Source organism: Camarhynchus parvulus, chromosome 5 (assembly GCF_901933205.1).
Source record: "Camarhynchus parvulus chromosome 5, STF_HiC, whole genome shotgun sequence".
NCBI classification, from domain to species: domain Eukaryota; kingdom Metazoa; phylum Chordata; class Aves; order Passeriformes; family Thraupidae; genus Camarhynchus; species Camarhynchus parvulus.
The window spans coordinates 7,467,373-7,484,020 of NC_044575.1; the positions used below are offsets into that span (position 1 = coordinate 7,467,373).

At 38.9% G+C, this 16,648-nt stretch overlaps 1 protein-coding gene across 1 annotated transcript in view; it reads left to right on the top strand.

Annotated features, from left to right (window-relative positions):
* The window catches only part of PPFIA1 (PTPRF interacting protein alpha 1), a 53,950-nt gene extending 37,633 nt beyond the window's left edge, over window positions 1–16,317 (top strand). Inside the window, 11 exon segments of the mRNA XM_030948640.1 lie at window positions 4,212–4,293; window positions 4,414–4,614; window positions 5,377–5,439; window positions 5,990–6,016; window positions 7,394–7,569; window positions 7,664–7,761; window positions 8,668–8,843; window positions 9,344–9,412; window positions 10,868–11,033; window positions 12,265–12,335; window positions 13,644–16,317. Of these exon segments, the coding sequence (XP_030804500.1) occupies window positions 4,212–4,293; window positions 4,414–4,614; window positions 5,377–5,439; window positions 5,990–6,016; window positions 7,394–7,569; window positions 7,664–7,761; window positions 8,668–8,843; window positions 9,344–9,412; window positions 10,868–11,033; window positions 12,265–12,323 (1,117 nt within the window). The 3' untranslated portion in view covers window positions 12,324–12,335; window positions 13,644–16,317.
* The last annotated feature ends 331 nt before the right edge of the window (window positions 16,318–16,648 follow it).

Consider the following 16,648-nt stretch of genomic DNA (forward strand, 5'->3'; position numbering starts at 1 on the left):
CATTGTTCAGAATCCTGAGGGGTGTTCTGAACATGGGAAGCACTATTATCACAAGGGGGCCAAAAATCCCTTCCTGCCTTCTTGAGATGCTCCTTATCAAAAAGAAAAAGTGGCAGAGGTGCTCTGAATTGTTTTTCACTCTGATATTGGAGGAGGGTGGGTTAAAACAAATTCTGCCTGGCTGTTTGCTTACAAAACCTTGTATTCAGCAAAAAGAATTCCAGCTACCTGAATGCTTGGAACAACAAGAGCTCATTCTATTTATAGCTGTCTCTAATCCCTATTTGCTCATTTATCTTTCTGATTTCTGCTTGCATGTGCACAAACAGGCTGAGGGCAGTGTTCAGTGTCTGCTAACAAAAATGTATTTAGAGTTACAGAATTAAATTACAGTACACATTATTTGTCTGGTTTTGTATGCCTTTGAGTTTGGTTTAATCCTAGTTTTATATTTGTCTTTCATTATTTTATTTTCCTTTTGTTTACCATTTGATGTGGTAGTGCAAAATCAGGGTAAGTTTGTATTTGTTTATATTAGGATTGTTGTGCAAGTATGATAAAGCTAGTTTGGATTTTTTAGCAATATATTAAACCCTCTATCCTTTCTTCAAAAAAGTCTGATCATAAGAGGAAATACTAGATTCAAAAGAATATATTGTGAAAATGTGTTGCTGAAATAAATCCAGTGTCACCTAGTTCAGTGTGAAAGGTAGTTTGATGTCTTGTCTAAATTTGCATGGTGTGAGCTTTTATAGTGCAAATATTAAACCCTCTTAGATTAGTTTTGTAATCTGGGATTTGAAAGTTGTTTAGCAATAGTAGGTACTTGTGTTTCCAAGGTAGATGTATTTCTGTAGAAGTGTTGTTTGGTGTTTACTAAACCCAAGTGGTTCATAGTGCTTTGTTCATCTCCTGTGTGAGCTGTGGTAGTGACAGTGTTTGCCACAACTGTGTTTGTGCTTTTCTGGCTACAGCACCACCAACTTAGTACTGTATTCATCAAAAAGGAAGGCAACCCTAAATTTAAGAGAACTGTCACACACCAAGCACTTACTACATCCCCAAACTCAGTCTAGAATAAGGATATTAACTTTCCCCTGATGCTCTGCCTATTTCCATCTCATGTTTTACAGCTGTTGCTTCTCAGTTTTTACACCCTGAAGCTCTGTCGCTTCCATCACTATCACTCCCTTCCCCACACTGCAGTGTTTACTGTTTCTGAGCTTCTTCCAAGTCAGTCCTCTTCAGTTCTGTCCAAGAAATCTGGGATGCAGCATTCCCCTCTGGCTATGAGCTCTCCATGTATCCATTCCCATGCTGTCCTAATCCAGGGGCCAAGTGATCCAGGCTGCTTTATTTTCCTTGTGGGGTGAGCGTGTGCTCTCCTGCCAGGAGCCCTTCTGAGCACAGATGCTTCACATGGTCTCTGGAGGGTCCTGTGCACTCTGCTGCATCAGGTACCACCTGCAGCTTTGACATCATTTCTCACTCCCTGTGACCATAGCTTTTGTCCTCCCCAGCTGCTGTGAGATGCCTCTGGAATGTGTCTAACAGTGAGCCTTTCCCCCTTGCAGCAGCATGTTTGGGCTCCTGTTCCAAGGGAAGCTCAGCCAGGTTTTTTATTAAATCTCCAGACATCTCTCCCTTGGTTTTGTCACCCAGGAGTTATTCCAGTAGCCAACTACTCTTTTGGCGCTCTTTTATCCTTCACAGGGCCAGGTTTGTACCAGCTGTTAACACTGCTGACACCACTGCAGTATTTTTTCCTCACAAATATTCTGGATTTGGCACCTATTTCCTAACTGGATGGTAAAAATAATGGTTGAGCTGTGAGACTCAGTTGGCTGGGCAGTTGTGATCTCTCAGGGATCTGATCACATTTTACTGGAATGCAGTGAGTGCCTTGGTGGAGTTTGAAGGGAATAGTGGGAAAAGAGTCCTCTGCTATAGGAAGAAAACATCAATACATCATTTGCAGATGAAACAGCAGCTGCTTCTGAATTCTTCCTATGAGGTGTTTTGTGCCTGGGCTACATCTTGAGCTTTGGGGTTAAGGATTTCCTGTGCAAGCAAGTTTTTTATCTCTCACTGCATATGAACAAATTCTGCAATTAATTTTCCGCTTCATGGTTGCTTTCCTCTTTGGATCCATTGAATAATTTCTGCATAAACTCATCTCATGAACATTTTTTCTTTGTTTGTTTTTATTTTTATGTGTTTTCCTCCATCACACAATTATTTTCTTCCTACATTACCACCTTGAGTTTTAAGTGTGCATCACAACCCCTCCTTACATTTTTGATGTATTCCTTGTATTCTACTCCAAAGGATTCACTGTTTCATGGTTACCATGAAGTACACAATGAGACTTATAGAACTACCAGAAATGACACTGATATTCTCTGAACTCCACACAATACAACCACCAAAAAGGAAGGCATAGACACCAATTTGGAAGCTAAAGTACTTGGAAGAAACTTTGTGTTCCTTTCTGGCAAATACAGTATTAAGCACTTTATTCTGTTCTTACCAAACATGTTTCATGTGATCTTACTAATTTATTTTTCTAATTTTTAAATATTTAAACAACAAAGAAGCAGAACGAAATGTGTTCAGGGCTAATTAATTGTGGAATGAATGTAATGTGTTCCACAGTAGCAGGGAAATAGCTGATCCTTTATTCCAAATCCAGAAATATGTGTCTTTTTGAAATGTACAAGTGTGTCTAAGCTTTGAGAGTCTGTTTTGGTAGTCAAATTCAGCTGCTGACTGCTGAACACTGTTCCCCCTTAATGGATGGATCGCAAAATGGTACCTGAATGATTATTTGTAACCAGTTGTCTGGCAGTGCCTTGCTTCCTCCCCCTTTCCCATTCCTGGGAAGCACATTTAATTAGCACAAATTACTGGGAGGTTCTTCCAGAGCAATAGGAATTTATTGGTGTGCAGGTGAAAAAGTGCTATCTACTGATAAAGCAGTGCTAGTATATTTATTGCTTCATTATTGCTTTTTAATATTTAGTTATCTACCAATATAACATGAGGATCCCAGATATGTCTAAAAGAGCTGAATGCTGCATTTCCATTTTGTAGGAGTAGCAAAACAGCTCCTTGTCTGTCAGTAATCACTCTTCAAGGTGCCTTGTGTATTTTAATACCTATAACTTCTAAAACTGTTATTATCTTAGATCTATCCAGGGAGACAGTTCAAAAGGCAAGGAGATTTTATTTGATTGAAATAGTGAGGAAATGGTAAATACATAATGTAAGGTCTTGACTCTGTAGTATTGCTGCATATCTTAATTCTACACTTGCAGGCATGAATAAAGAACAGAAAAATCAGTCTAATTAGGTGCAGTTGTTTTTTCAGATTTTCAAAGGACAATGAGTGGAGATTTAATCATATATAACTGGCTTTCAAAGGCAGTGTAAAAATGCTTTTTTTAGGCTTTCTCCATGTTTTCAGCCAGACATATCCAAGCAGCATTGCATGCTTATACCCGCAGTGCTAGTTTTTGTCCTTTGGTTTATTAAACATTTTTGGCAGCTATTTATAGGGAGCTTGTGAGCTTCCATTGTCTCTGGGAGCTGAATTGTCAATATGAAACTTCAGGGGCTTCTGTTTCAGCACAACAAAGGAAATGGTGTCATCAGGGGAGATGAAAGCTGAGTTTCAGTACACAGCCTGTCAGGACAGAATTGCCAAACACAACTCTGGTTGTGTGAAGCTGTGCCAGACGTTCTGACAGGCTGATGTTCACCAGTGGAATGGTCACTGTCCCAGTGTCCAGCCCTGACAGCATGATGGACAGGCGTGTCTGATGGGCTCGTGTGTGGCCACAGGTTTCAAATCTGCACACGCTGAGGAGAAATGACTGCTTTGGTTCAGCTTTGCTGGGCAGAAAACTGAGCAGCTGAGAATCTCATTGCCAAATAAGCCTGACATCTTCACTTTGGGCTGGGAGTGTCAGTAGTGACTTCAGAAACTGGGTTATGAAAGGCAAGATCCGTGTCTCTGCTGCTCTCAGATTTCCTGCTCAGCTCAGCTTTCATCCCTGCATAGTCCCTGTACATGTGCTGCCTCAGGAGTTGTGTCATATCAGGCTGGCTGGAAAAGAAATAAGTTAATTATTGGAAAGAAGATAGTGAAGTGAGTGCAGTGCTGGAATTGTAACATCCATTATAACTAATGACTGTTTCTGTAATTGTAGGCATGAGTTGCTGGAGGAAGCCAGAAGACAAGGTTTGCCTTTTGCACAGTGGGATGGGCCCACTGTGGTGGTGTGGCTGGAGGTGAGTGTTCCTCCCAAAATGAATAAAAAGCCCCCTCAACGTACAGACTTGTAAAGACTGGGTGGGTTTGGAGGCAGGAATGTTTTCCACATCCTGTTTACTTCCCTCTCTGTGTTGCAGCTGTGGGTGGGGATGCCAGCCTGGTACGTGGCTGCCTGCCGAGCCAATGTGAAAAGCGGTGCTATCATGTCAGCCCTGTCTGACACGGAAATCCAGCGGGAAATCGGCATCAGCAATCCCCTGCACAGGCTCAAGCTCCGCCTGGCCATCCAGGAAATCATGTCCCTAACCAGCCCCTCTGCCCCTCCCACCTCGAGGACGGTAAGCAAACTTACTTGTGCAGCAATAAACACCTAGAATTTCCCCATGTTAGACTGTGAACTTAGAACTGAACTTGTATTAAGAATTTCTGGAAAGGAACACATTATTTAAATATAGGCTGTTCCTTCCTTTCATGGAAATTAACTAAAGGAATAACTGCAATTTTCTTTCTCGAGGAATAGAGAAGTTTATTTCAGTCTAAGTATGTAATCCAAAGGATTTAGAGTATGTGTTATTTTGGCCTCCAGAGAATTTAAAATACAGATGAAATCTACAAGTGTGTACAGAAATTTGTAGGATCGTTGGAGGCTCTTTTAATGTAGCTGTAAAGCCATTAACTCCAAATAATTCAGACTACATGATCTAGGAGGCACCTGTCTCTCTCTAGTAAATTTAGGCGTGTAGTGGGAATTTTCTCTCATGAGCCTGTCTGCTCTGCAGTCTAAAGTTATTCCTGGGGCTATGTGCTAGGCTACAAATGTATTTTTCGGATTAGAGCAGAGCAGAGTGTTTACCCGTTAATGAAATCCTGTCAGCTGTTTCTGCTGCTCAGTTTTGTTAATATCTGTGAAGGAAGTTGATCCTGTGAGTAGGCTTTTATTGCATGCCATGACTGTCAGTAGCTGTAGCTGACTAGAGACCATTGCTTTGCCCATGCCTGCTCCTTACATGTACCGATTGCTTATCTGTTCTGCAACCTCTCCTCTTTGTTACTGCTTTCCTTTCACTGGATGGGATTGATTCCCTGTGGGCTCATGTTAGACCACGGGAAATGTCTGGGTAACACATGAAGAGATGGAAAATCTTACAGCCACACAACAAACGGTTAGTTTACAGTGTTGCCACTTCTCTTCCTTAGAGTGCTTTTTCCACTTCTTGAACATTTGAATCAAGTACCTTTTGGTCTTTTTTTTTTCTTTTTTCTTTTTTTTTTTTTTTTTTTGTTTCCTTCAAATTAATGCACTAAAATTCTGGATCATTGCTTCTTCTAACTATTAACCTTGCAATCTGCATCTTGATAGCTTTTTTCCCAGAAGGGAAGAAGAAAAAAAATCAATGTTGATAAGATTGTAAACAAAACTCTAATCTGTAAAATGGAGCTCTGACTTGATTGACAAATAGACAAATTGAATTATTGGTGCAGAAATTTCTTCTCTCCAGAAAACTTAATCAGTAGATGGGGTTTGCAACTTCTCATACAAAAATAAGTGCCTTGTGTATAATTTTTTACATTGCATGATGCTTGGTTTATCTAGATTTTTTTTTTGGTAGGCAGTAGATTTAGAGTCTTGCAGTGCACCATTAACTTTGACCTCCTTACTAAACTTAACCACTAATATGTGTGTGTTCTTTTGCTTTCCTAACCACCTAACAGGAAGATGAGGAGGGAAGCTGGGCTCAGGTTGGAAACTTTATCTCATATTACAGACTGTATGTAAACTGTCACAATCATTAGAGCATGAAAGAATCTGTTTTTCCTTTAGGCCAGCATCTTTTAATGATTCTGGGTGTGACCTGGGGATTGGGAGAGGGGGAAACTGCAGCCTTATCTCTCTACCATGCACACTTGGGAAATACATGTGATTTAAATATTTTAGTGTTTTGGTGGGGGATGGCTCTCTGAGGAAGCCAGAATTCCAAGAGAAATATCTGCTCTATGTAGAATGTCCCTGTCCAACCCAGCCACCATCCCAGGTGTGCCACAAGATACCCTGGGCCTGGATGGTTAAGTAGATTTCTATGCACTAATTCTGTAATTCCCCTTGATTGATTGTTTTGCCTTAAAGTGGTGGCAAATCCTAATTGTATTCTCAGGCATTGATGTAGCTGAGTATTTATACAGGGATAGAAAGGTAACTTGGGATTTACCCATGATCCATATCTTTGCACAGTGTGGGCTCTTCTTTCTTGGCTGCCCTCCAGCTTAAAGCTGCTTTAAGTCCCATTAACTACATCTCAACTACTCATTTGTTGATTGTCAGTGATAACAAGTCCAGAATAAGGAGCTCTTTCACTCTTCCATATTCTGATGGCTTGGAGAGGTGCATTTCCTTGTGGCTTTGTTCCTTTCTGGAAGGTGCTTCCTTTAGAGGAGAAATAAAGCTTTTGCCTTTTAACAGAAAAATCTCAATTATTAAGCTTTTGAAAAAAGGAGCTCCTCGGTTTTGTTGCTCAAGGAGTGATTAGATGTATGATTACAAACTCTATAGATGTTTTCTCTAAAAAAATGCCTGGTGATTTGCAGATCAAAACTGTAATGAGAAAAGTCTCTTTTGGGATAAGGACTAGCATTTAGAATGGCTTGTTCTTTGGTAACAGGGTTTTATCAGTTTCTGAAAACAGCTAACTGTATATAAAAAGGCCTGCAGTTATTTTTCTGATATCTTTTCTTTATAAAGTCACAAGAAAAATAAGATCCCCCCCCAGTTTTCAAGAGCAAGAGTATTTACAACATCTCAACACAATGAAATTCTATGGCTTTTGCTATCCAACCATGTAGATTAGTCTTTCTGTAAAATTTTATTAGCTCTTGCATATTTTGTCACGCTAGTTCTTGATATAAATTGAGGCAGTTTTACTTGCTGATGTGAATATCTGAACTTGCTTTTCTCCATGAGGGTGACTTCTTTGTAAAACACACATGTAGTATTCAGTATTCTGATGTGATTATCTTTACAGGCTAAGAATCAAATAAACGATTTCTTTAAACTGTGCTGTCTAAAACAACTTTTCTTTTCTCATTTCAATAAGCATGTCCCTTAATTTTTTTTCAAACCAGACATTAGCCTATGGTGACATGAACCACGAGTGGATTGGCAATGAGTGGCTGCCAAGCCTGGGGCTCCCTCAGTACCGCAGCTACTTCATGGAATGTCTGGTGGATGCTCGGATGCTGGACCACTTAACTAAAAAAGACCTGCGTGGGCAGCTGAAAATGGTGGACAGCTTTCACAGGTAACAAGGCTGAAGCTAGAGACCTCACCCACAGTTAAGTGTTTCCATTATCTCTAAATATTTTTTCTGATTTTTTTTTCTCTGCTCCAAACAGGAACAGTTTTCAGTGTGGAATTATGTGCCTCCGAAGACTGAATTATGATCGAAAAGAACTGGAAAGAAAAAGAGAAGAAAGCCAGAATGAAATTAAGGGTAAGTGCATTGTGTTCACCTCAGTCTGATTCTGCCATGTTTTCACTGATCAGCCTCAAAGATTCCTAAACAAAGAAAAGGCTTTTGAGGATGGAACCATTTATAATATATCAAGTGTTAAATGCACAAGGCATGTCTGGATGTAGGCCCTGAACACTGAATGATAAACCACATCATTAAATCACTTACTTATGCCACAAATGTGAACATTTTTGAAACTCATACTGCTCTGAAGTTTGAAATGAAATGTTTTAGGAGAATGAGAGTTAAGAACATGTTTGGGGAGGGGTGTCCTTATTTTCTTCTTTTCCCCCTGTTTTGACATAACTTGACATCTGCATATTTTTATTGTTGCTTGTGGCTGGTAACTTTTATTGTCCAGCAGTTGATGAAAAAATATCCAAGGGACTTAGGTAATTATATCTTCCAGATTAATGATGATTCTTGTACAAAAGAGAAGGAGTAAGAGAAAGTAGGGTGGGAATTCATGATTTTCCAAGATTTGCCATAGTAATTTTGTTCCCTGCTTAATATCAGAAGCATTTTTTGATATCCCAGTCTAAAAACTTGCTTAGAAGTTTCTGTCCCTGCTCTTTCCTTTTCCTTTCAAATCATTGATAACTTTTTGGTGGTTAACTTGGTAATTGTGCCTGAGATAATTCCCAGCAGCAAGCCAGGATTGTGGCTGGTGGGTTGCTTTTCACCTCCCAAATGGAATGGGTGCATCTCTTGCATGTAGAGAATTGCTCCTTGGAATATTTAAGTTACGGTGTGAAATGTCTTCCAGCAGACTTCTAATATGTTTCCTTTCCACTCCACTCCAATCATGCAGTTCATGACTGTGGATGATTTGGTTCAGAGAAGTGATGCTGTAATGAGTCTGGCACTGTGTTTTTGCCTGCCTAGATGTCCTGGTGTGGAGCAATGAGAGGATGATCCGCTGGGTGGTGTCCATCGGCCTTAAGGAATACGCCAATAACCTGCAGGAGAGCGGCGTTCACGGCGCGCTTGTGGCCTTAGATGAATCCTTTGATTACAATGCATTGGCTCTCCTGCTGCAAATCCCCACTCAAAACACACAGGTAACCAAGGACGAGGCACTTTAGGCCTCCAAGGAAGGTTAAAAATGGATGCAAAGTTGTCCATTGTCACACACAAGACAAAAAATCGTGCTTTGCTAATGGTTTTCCAGTTGTTAATAACAATTCTCATTGGTAAATTTGCTTGAGAAAAAAATTGTTTGAATATTTTCTTCACAGCCCATCTTCACAACAGTAGTGTAAAACTCATCATTTTTGTTGTTTGCTAGTTTTTACTCTGAAATAATTAAGTTTGAGTCAGAGTCATGACCTTTCATATCACAAATAGAGGAGTGCTGTTAAGTTTTCCTTAAATTTTTAATAAGTTACAAATTAAATTGTAACTTTTCAAGTACTGACCTTTCAAGTATGAAGCGTGTTTATTAATCTGATAAGAAAGCACTAAACACTTTGGGTCCTATTAAGTTTTTAAAATCATTATAGGTTACTAATTACTAATCTTTTGGAATTTACTTCCATTTCTTTCATACCACAAACTTCAGGCTCGTGCTGTTCTGGAGAGGGAATTCAATAACCTCCTTGCTATGGGCACTGACAGAAGACTTGATGAAGTAAGTTACTTGAGTTGTTGACCCATTTTATGGTCCTGGAAACTTAATCAGAACTGCTCAGTGAAAGAATTTAGCCTGAATCTCTTCAAGCTTTTGACAGAACAGTGACAGAAACTTTAACTTGAAACTCCTTGTCTCTGATGCTTTCTAAATACAGCAGGGTTTGTGTATTTTGGTGAGATGACTTTGAATATGAAAGTATTGTGAAGATTTGCAATCTAGCTTGTGTGGTTAATGTTGAATAACAGCATTTTGGGCTGAATCCTCTTTGTCTAAAATATGGGAAAATTAGTGACCAGCATTGCAATGAACAAGCTGTGATAGAGAAAGGCACTTTATCCTAAAGAGCAGTATTTCAAAGAGCTTTGAGTGGTTTTTAAGAAATGTTCTGTTAATTTTGATTCATACTGGTGCAGAAGACCACCAGGTATGTTTACACATCAAAGGAATTTCTGTTGGGCAGCCTGTGCTCTCATTGTACAAATTGTGCAGATCTTATTGTACAAATTGTATAAAACTCTCTAAGTGTGTAGCTGTTCTGTGCACCCACAGCATGGAGGAGAGAGTGTTGTATCTTTTACCTTGTAGGTTGCTCAGTGAACAGATTCAAGTGGTGTTACTTCCCCAGGAGAGCCTTAATTAGCTTCATGCTGCCTCATCCTTGGTGCTGATGGGATTTGATGTGGTAGCACATGTAGGCAAAAGTGTTGCAGATTAAGGCTGAAGTGAGCAAACCCTTCTGTGGTTAACCAGCTCAGGAAACCAGTCTCAGAAACATTGGTGCTGGGATGAGGAAGAGGACAGGGGAAGGGGAAGCTCCTGACAGCTCTGTTCCCATGTGCATCCTCTACCAAGGTTTTAACAACCCATCAGAAAGCATTGATGGTTTTCTAAAGTATTTTTCTTGGAGATTTCAAACTGCAAAAGGAACTCTAAGGAACAGATGTTTGCTCTGTTCTAGTGGCACAGGGCAGTTTGATCATGAAGATCTCTCCAAATAATATAGACACTTATCTCCTAATTGTACAAGGGAATAAATATGAGCATTCAAAGGATTGAACTGGTTCTAAATGGGAAGCTGGCAGATGGAGCTGCCCAGTGGGTATATTTGCATTGACACAATATTTTCTCTATCAAAGACTTTTCTGGAAGTGTATTTAACTGTATTTACTAAGTGTAGCATTATATTTCTGAGATGGGAGTATTGCTTGAAAGATGCAGATATATTAATGGGGGAAGGAAAATGCACTTGGGTAATTAAATTACATTTACCCAAGTGCTTAAGGAAAACCCTGCTTAGCAATGCAGTATTTAATACACTTACTTTTTGTTTCCTCACAATTGCCTTCTTCAGTGGTGATACACTTACTTAAGTTTGTCAGTAATCCTTTTAATGTCAGTAACAATCCCCAATAACACTTTTTGCACTGCTAATGTTGTTTGTCAATATGACAGGATGATGATAAGAGCTTTAGGAGAGCACCTTCGTGGAGAAAGAAGTTTAGACCAAAGGACATAAGAGGTTTAACTGCTGGATCAGCAGAGACTCTTCCTGCAAATTTCAGAGTTACAACCTCAATGTCTTCACCCTCTATGCAGCCAAAGAAGATGCAGATTGATGGTATTGATTTTGTATAATTTTAAGCATGATGTTCTTTTTTTTTGCCTGAGATTCCAGGGGAATTAAGTCCAAATGACCTTTTTGCTGCATAAAAGCATCTGCCTTGTGCATGGTTGTATTTATAACACTGTGTTTAACCATAGGGTGCTTTGTCATTTCAGGAAGCTGTACTAGAGGTGGAGTTTCTTTTTTACATCACTAGGAGAATCATAGCTAGAAGTAAATGTAATTTAGGAAAATAAAATGACAGCTTAGTAGGAGTCTTTTAATCATGATGCATAATTTCTGATTAGCAGCAGTTAGACCAATATGAACCCCACTTCTGAAATGCACTAAAATGCATTCAAAACTGATGTGAGTAAACCTCCCCAGATAATTTTGAGATGAGTAAAACTTCAGTAATGGGTGCATTACCTCCCCTGCAGTGATCACTTCAGTATTGACCAGACTTGAAATCACTGTTTTATTTATTGCTGTGTACTTAATGATCTTTGGGCATATGTGTGCACACACAGATATGAGTTAAAAAAACCCAAACCAACAAAAGCAGACCCTAAAAATCCCACCTGGAAGTGGAGGTTGATTACCTGTCACATGAGGGATCTTGTCTGTTTAAAAACCATATCTGTAGCAACATAAGAATAAACTTTGGCTTGAATTTAGTTTACAAAAGACACATAGAAACAAATATGAAATTTTTTTTATTGGAACAGACTGGGTGAGAACACAATCTGTTGGAGTTGCCTCAGGTTCTGAAAACTCTTATTTATTCATAAAGCTCAAAAAACCAATTTTTGCATCTGATGCTACTCTCAGTAAGCTCTTCTAAATTTTAGGTACTGTCACTAGCACAAAATATTTACCAAAATTCTTGCGGAAAATTCTGTAAATGAAAGTAGGTTAAGCCTTTACCATGTAAAACCACTTTCTTTTTTAAATATTAGACATTTACAAACTACATAAAGTGGTAAATAACTTAGAAAATCACCTTTGCCAATTTCTCTGTGCTAGTTGGCAAGCAGATTTTTTTAGAATGTTTTTTGTTAGCCTGTGGAACAAGAAGTGGTTAATATGCAAACTGTAAAATAAATTCTGCTTTTCTAACTTGTAACCTTAGAGTTGGGTGAGTACCAAAGCTGTAATCACCATTGCTGTGGAGGGTTTTTTTTTTTGTTTTGAAAACTAACATGCATGCTGTGTTCTGCATGTCTTCCCGTGCTTCTTGGAATAGGCAGTGTATCAGGAACACAAAGATTGGATTCTGCCACAGTAAGGACCTACTCCTGTTAAAGCCTTCTCCTGGTGAGTAAAGCTGATAGGAATAACACTGAAGCAGCTATTTATGCAATAAAGCAGCAGGGATTTTCCTACAGTGGTTTTACACACTTAGAAAATAGTCCAGATTTTCAGGGTAGGTCATTATATTGGAAATCCCAAGTTTATTTCATACAATAAGACTGACTGTTGAAATACTGGGTTTTGTCAGAACTGTGTTCCTGTGAGGTTTTTAAAACAGTTTCAAAAAGGACGTGTGCTAAACAGCTCTGTAGAAAGTGTTGAAATCAAAGGCTGGATGAAGCACAGCTAGTGGAAGTTGGGATGGGGGAAGAGAATAAATTAGGGATGAAAAGAAAATAATCCATATGTGACACTGCAGCTCAGATTGCTGATCTCTCACAGTCGTTGCTTGGTCAGAGCTGTCCCACTAAAACCTGCTTCAGTACTGAATTGTTACAGGGATAATTGCAGTTTTCCAGTTCCTGGACACTCCATACCACTATGATTGCTTGGGCTGGCTGCTTGGATTTAGCTACCTGCAGCCTCAGTTTGGGGAGCAGTGCTGTTGATGTGTTGTAACACAAAATCCATGTATTCTGGCTTGTGAAAGAGCTGTAGTCCTGTCTTTCTCCAGGATCTGGAATGTTTTTTCAGCAGCCTCTGCTGTATTTTCTCATGGCACAGTAGTTCTCTCATTTTGCAAGCAAGCCCAAAAATTATTTTTTTTTAATTACAATGAATTTAAGAAAATAAACTCAGTGGCTCTTTCCCCCTCACTGATATCTTTCATGGACTGTAAATTGCCTGTCTTCTCTGCTTGCAGTGTCTTTCTTCTTACTGGTAGCATCCCTTCCAACTCATGTCTTTCCTTCCTCAAATTCATTCAAATTTTTGCATGTATGAGTTGAGTTCTAAAGAGTTCTTACATGTGAAATGCTGACAGAGGAAACTCCTGCACGTAGCAGCTCAGACCACACGAGTGTGTCAGTTCATACATAATCACAGGGGCTCTCTTTAAAGTATTTTTAGTTGCAAGAAACTGAAGTCTCTTCCCCAGATTCTCCTCCCTGGTTCAGGATTTTCTGTAGTCAGATGATGTGGGATGGAAATCCTCCTGGCAGAAACATTTGCCCTCATTGCTTTATTTGCATTGCAGCTGGAGATTGCAGGAGGCAATAAAATGATATCCAGCATGGCATGGCAGTAATTCAGTGCATCACTGCTGAGCTGTTTGTGACAATCTTGGAATGCAATGGTGGTTAAAACCTGCTAATGGAATCTTCTGTGTTTTTTTTTCTTTTTGTGTGTTGTTTTTGTTTGTTGTTTTTGCAGTTTACCCACACTATTTCTACCGGTGATATGCAGCATTTTGAACATTTGGAACCCTTAACCTGTTAATACTTGTTAAATGGACACTTTGAGATATTTTATTACAGAGTTTTTAATTAGCAAATAAATTCATGAGTACTATAGAGAAAATATTTTAGAATCTAAATGTTTCTTATATTTATGTGACTTGTCATTTATATAGTTACTTACTTTTTCTGTTTCTATTCAGTCTACAAATCAAATCATTGCTGATTTTTTATTCTAATTTTAGTCTTTCCAGCTGAATGTACTGTAACGCTTGTATGTATATGTCCCTATGAGCAATATAGGGTTTTTGTAAATTATGCAGTAACTGTAATTATCATTGTTTTTTAATAATGAAACTGAAGGTGAAAAGGATTTTAATACCTTTGTAAAAGTATCATGACACCGAGCAGTATATATTTTGTCTTTTGGAGCGCTTAGCTTAGATCTGAAAACAAGTCCAGCTTTTTTTCAGGTGAGCCTTTGTTGACGTAGGAGGGACGGTACACGAGTGTTGTTCTCCTCAGAGCTGTACCTTTCCACACAGAGGATGTGTCAAGTAGTGGCAATTTGTCTTTATTTAAAGTAGAAGTGGTTGGAAAAGCTGGGAGGAACTCCTCAGCCTGCAGGACGCGTTGTAGGAGCGATTGCCTCAGTGCTCACACCCTCTGCTGTGTTTGTGCAGCGACTCTGCGCAGTGACTCAAAACAAGCCATAAACCGAGGACTCTTTTTGTTTTTGCTTTTCCTTCCCCGAGGAAGATAGACTTCATAATGATTCCTGGTCATGAGCCACAGGCCACAGAGAGGTTTTTTTTTTGTCCTAGACTTTTTTGCTTGAAAACACTTGGTGGAAAGATGCTGGTGGAACCAGTTTTAATGGACCAATCCTAAAGCACTGCAGCCTCCTGTCAAATGAGTAGTGAAAGATGAAGGTACAATGGGCTGAAAACTAAAGCAGTGCATCTTCTAATAAAGGCCTTACTTTTCTTATATAAGTCATCCTATGTGTTTTGTAAACTTGTTCTAAAGACTTGTCTGGACTTTAATTTGGATGGTTGTAGCCATTTTGGACTGTATGAGTAGAAAATGTATCTGACACTTGTAAATGGCATATTAAAAAGCCAGCAAGAATCTGTTCAGATGGTGCATTATTTATTATGCAACAATATATATAGCATGTCTTTTTTCTTATTGTTTTCCACTTTTAACTTGCTTGTAAAACTGAAATTCATTGTTACTGTTCTGTTTTTCTATTAATCTTTTGTGTATTTTCAGATTATGTAACAATATGTACAGTCTACTTTTGAACTATTTTTATCACAGTATTATTTATTGCTTTCAATAAAGTACTGATGCATTTTCCACTGCCTAAAACACTATGGAAAAGCTAAGATCTAATTGTATGCAGGCAGAAACTTTGCAGTGAGTGGATATTGTCAATAAAGCATCTTAATGATTGTTTGCTGCCCTGTAGATCTGGTTTCAAATGATGACCTTTTTCCAGGAGCAAAAATATTCAATTAGATGTGACATTTTCTTTGGAATTGTTTGAGTTCACATGCATTAATATCAGTTTTCTGGAAAAAAAACTGCTTTATTGCCTACTTCTACTCATCTTTAGAGCTATGATTTGCTTTTAAAAATAATAAACCAGACCTGACACACAACTTCAGTGTATTCTGGTCCACGTGGTGAAGATGGAAATGCTGTCCTAGACAGCAGCAACAGTTCCTTTGGTAATAAAATGAAATCATGGCCATAGTGATATTTGGGGAGAAACATAGGACTTGAGGGAACCAGTGCAAAATGGGGTCACAATAGGGCTGTTCATGTTAATGTTGATATATTTGTAAACCATTTCATTGAGTAGAAGACAGAGGGATGAAGTTGCAGAATGATGAAAGGAGTAGTAAAGCATATTTCATCATGTCCTCCAGATCAACAGCAGGACGTGGAATGCCTGGAGAAACACTGCCATGGATGCTCTAAACCTTGTTCAGTGGTGCATCTCTGTTTGTCTGGCTTGTCTGTACGAGTTGCTGTCTGTCCATTTGCAGTCTCTTTTATATTCTCAGAGAATCTATCTTTCTAGAAAAAAACCCTAAAATGGAACTGCAGAAGGAAATCCTGACTCACTGCTCAGCTAAACTTTGCTGTTTAGAGAAACCTTGCCTAGGCGTTGCTGGTCACTGATGTGAGTGATAGTAGGTGTTCAAAGTCATGTATTGTTGCTTCTCAAAAGTGAAACCAATGCGGGATAGACTTGTAAAATGTGAACAGAAACTGCGTTTTTTATTTTGAGGCTGTAAAACCTTAACTGTTATGGAACAATGGAACTGACATGAGAGGTAGAATAAATGAGTGAAATGGCGAAAGCTTTCACAAACTGGCAAAACTGTGTGCGGTGACTTCCTTCTGAGTTACACAGCAGAGCTGTGCTGGAGAGATCCAGAAAAACGTGTCTTGCTCAATTTTAATAACTCCCACACACCCTGCTGAAACAAAACTGCACATGGAAAAGGCACCTGGGTCTGTTACAGTGAGCTTTAGATAACGCTTGATTAAAAACAATGTTTTGTAAATTGCCAAATGTCTTTAAAGTCTTCAGTTGGAAAGAGGGCTGTAAAAATTAAACTCTGCATCTTGTCTGCATGCTTCAGAATTATCTGAGTGAACTTTAAACTTGCAATTTTTGCATGTCTAAAGGACAGGGACTCTCAAAACAGATGTTTTAACTCTGTCTTTTAAACTGCTGTAGTAGTGTCTTGTCTTGTGGACAGTTGTGATTTATCATGCCAAGATTTGGAGAACAGGTAAATTAGTTCAAAGCAGAATTTATTTTTAGAGCTTGGTAGGCTAGAGATTGAGAGGGAGGGGCAGCAAAATTAATTTTCAGGTAAATAAAAATTGACACTATATGTTTGGGAGTGGTATTTTAAAAGAAACTAAAGAGTTACTTTGCCTTTAAAAGGAAAGTTTTTC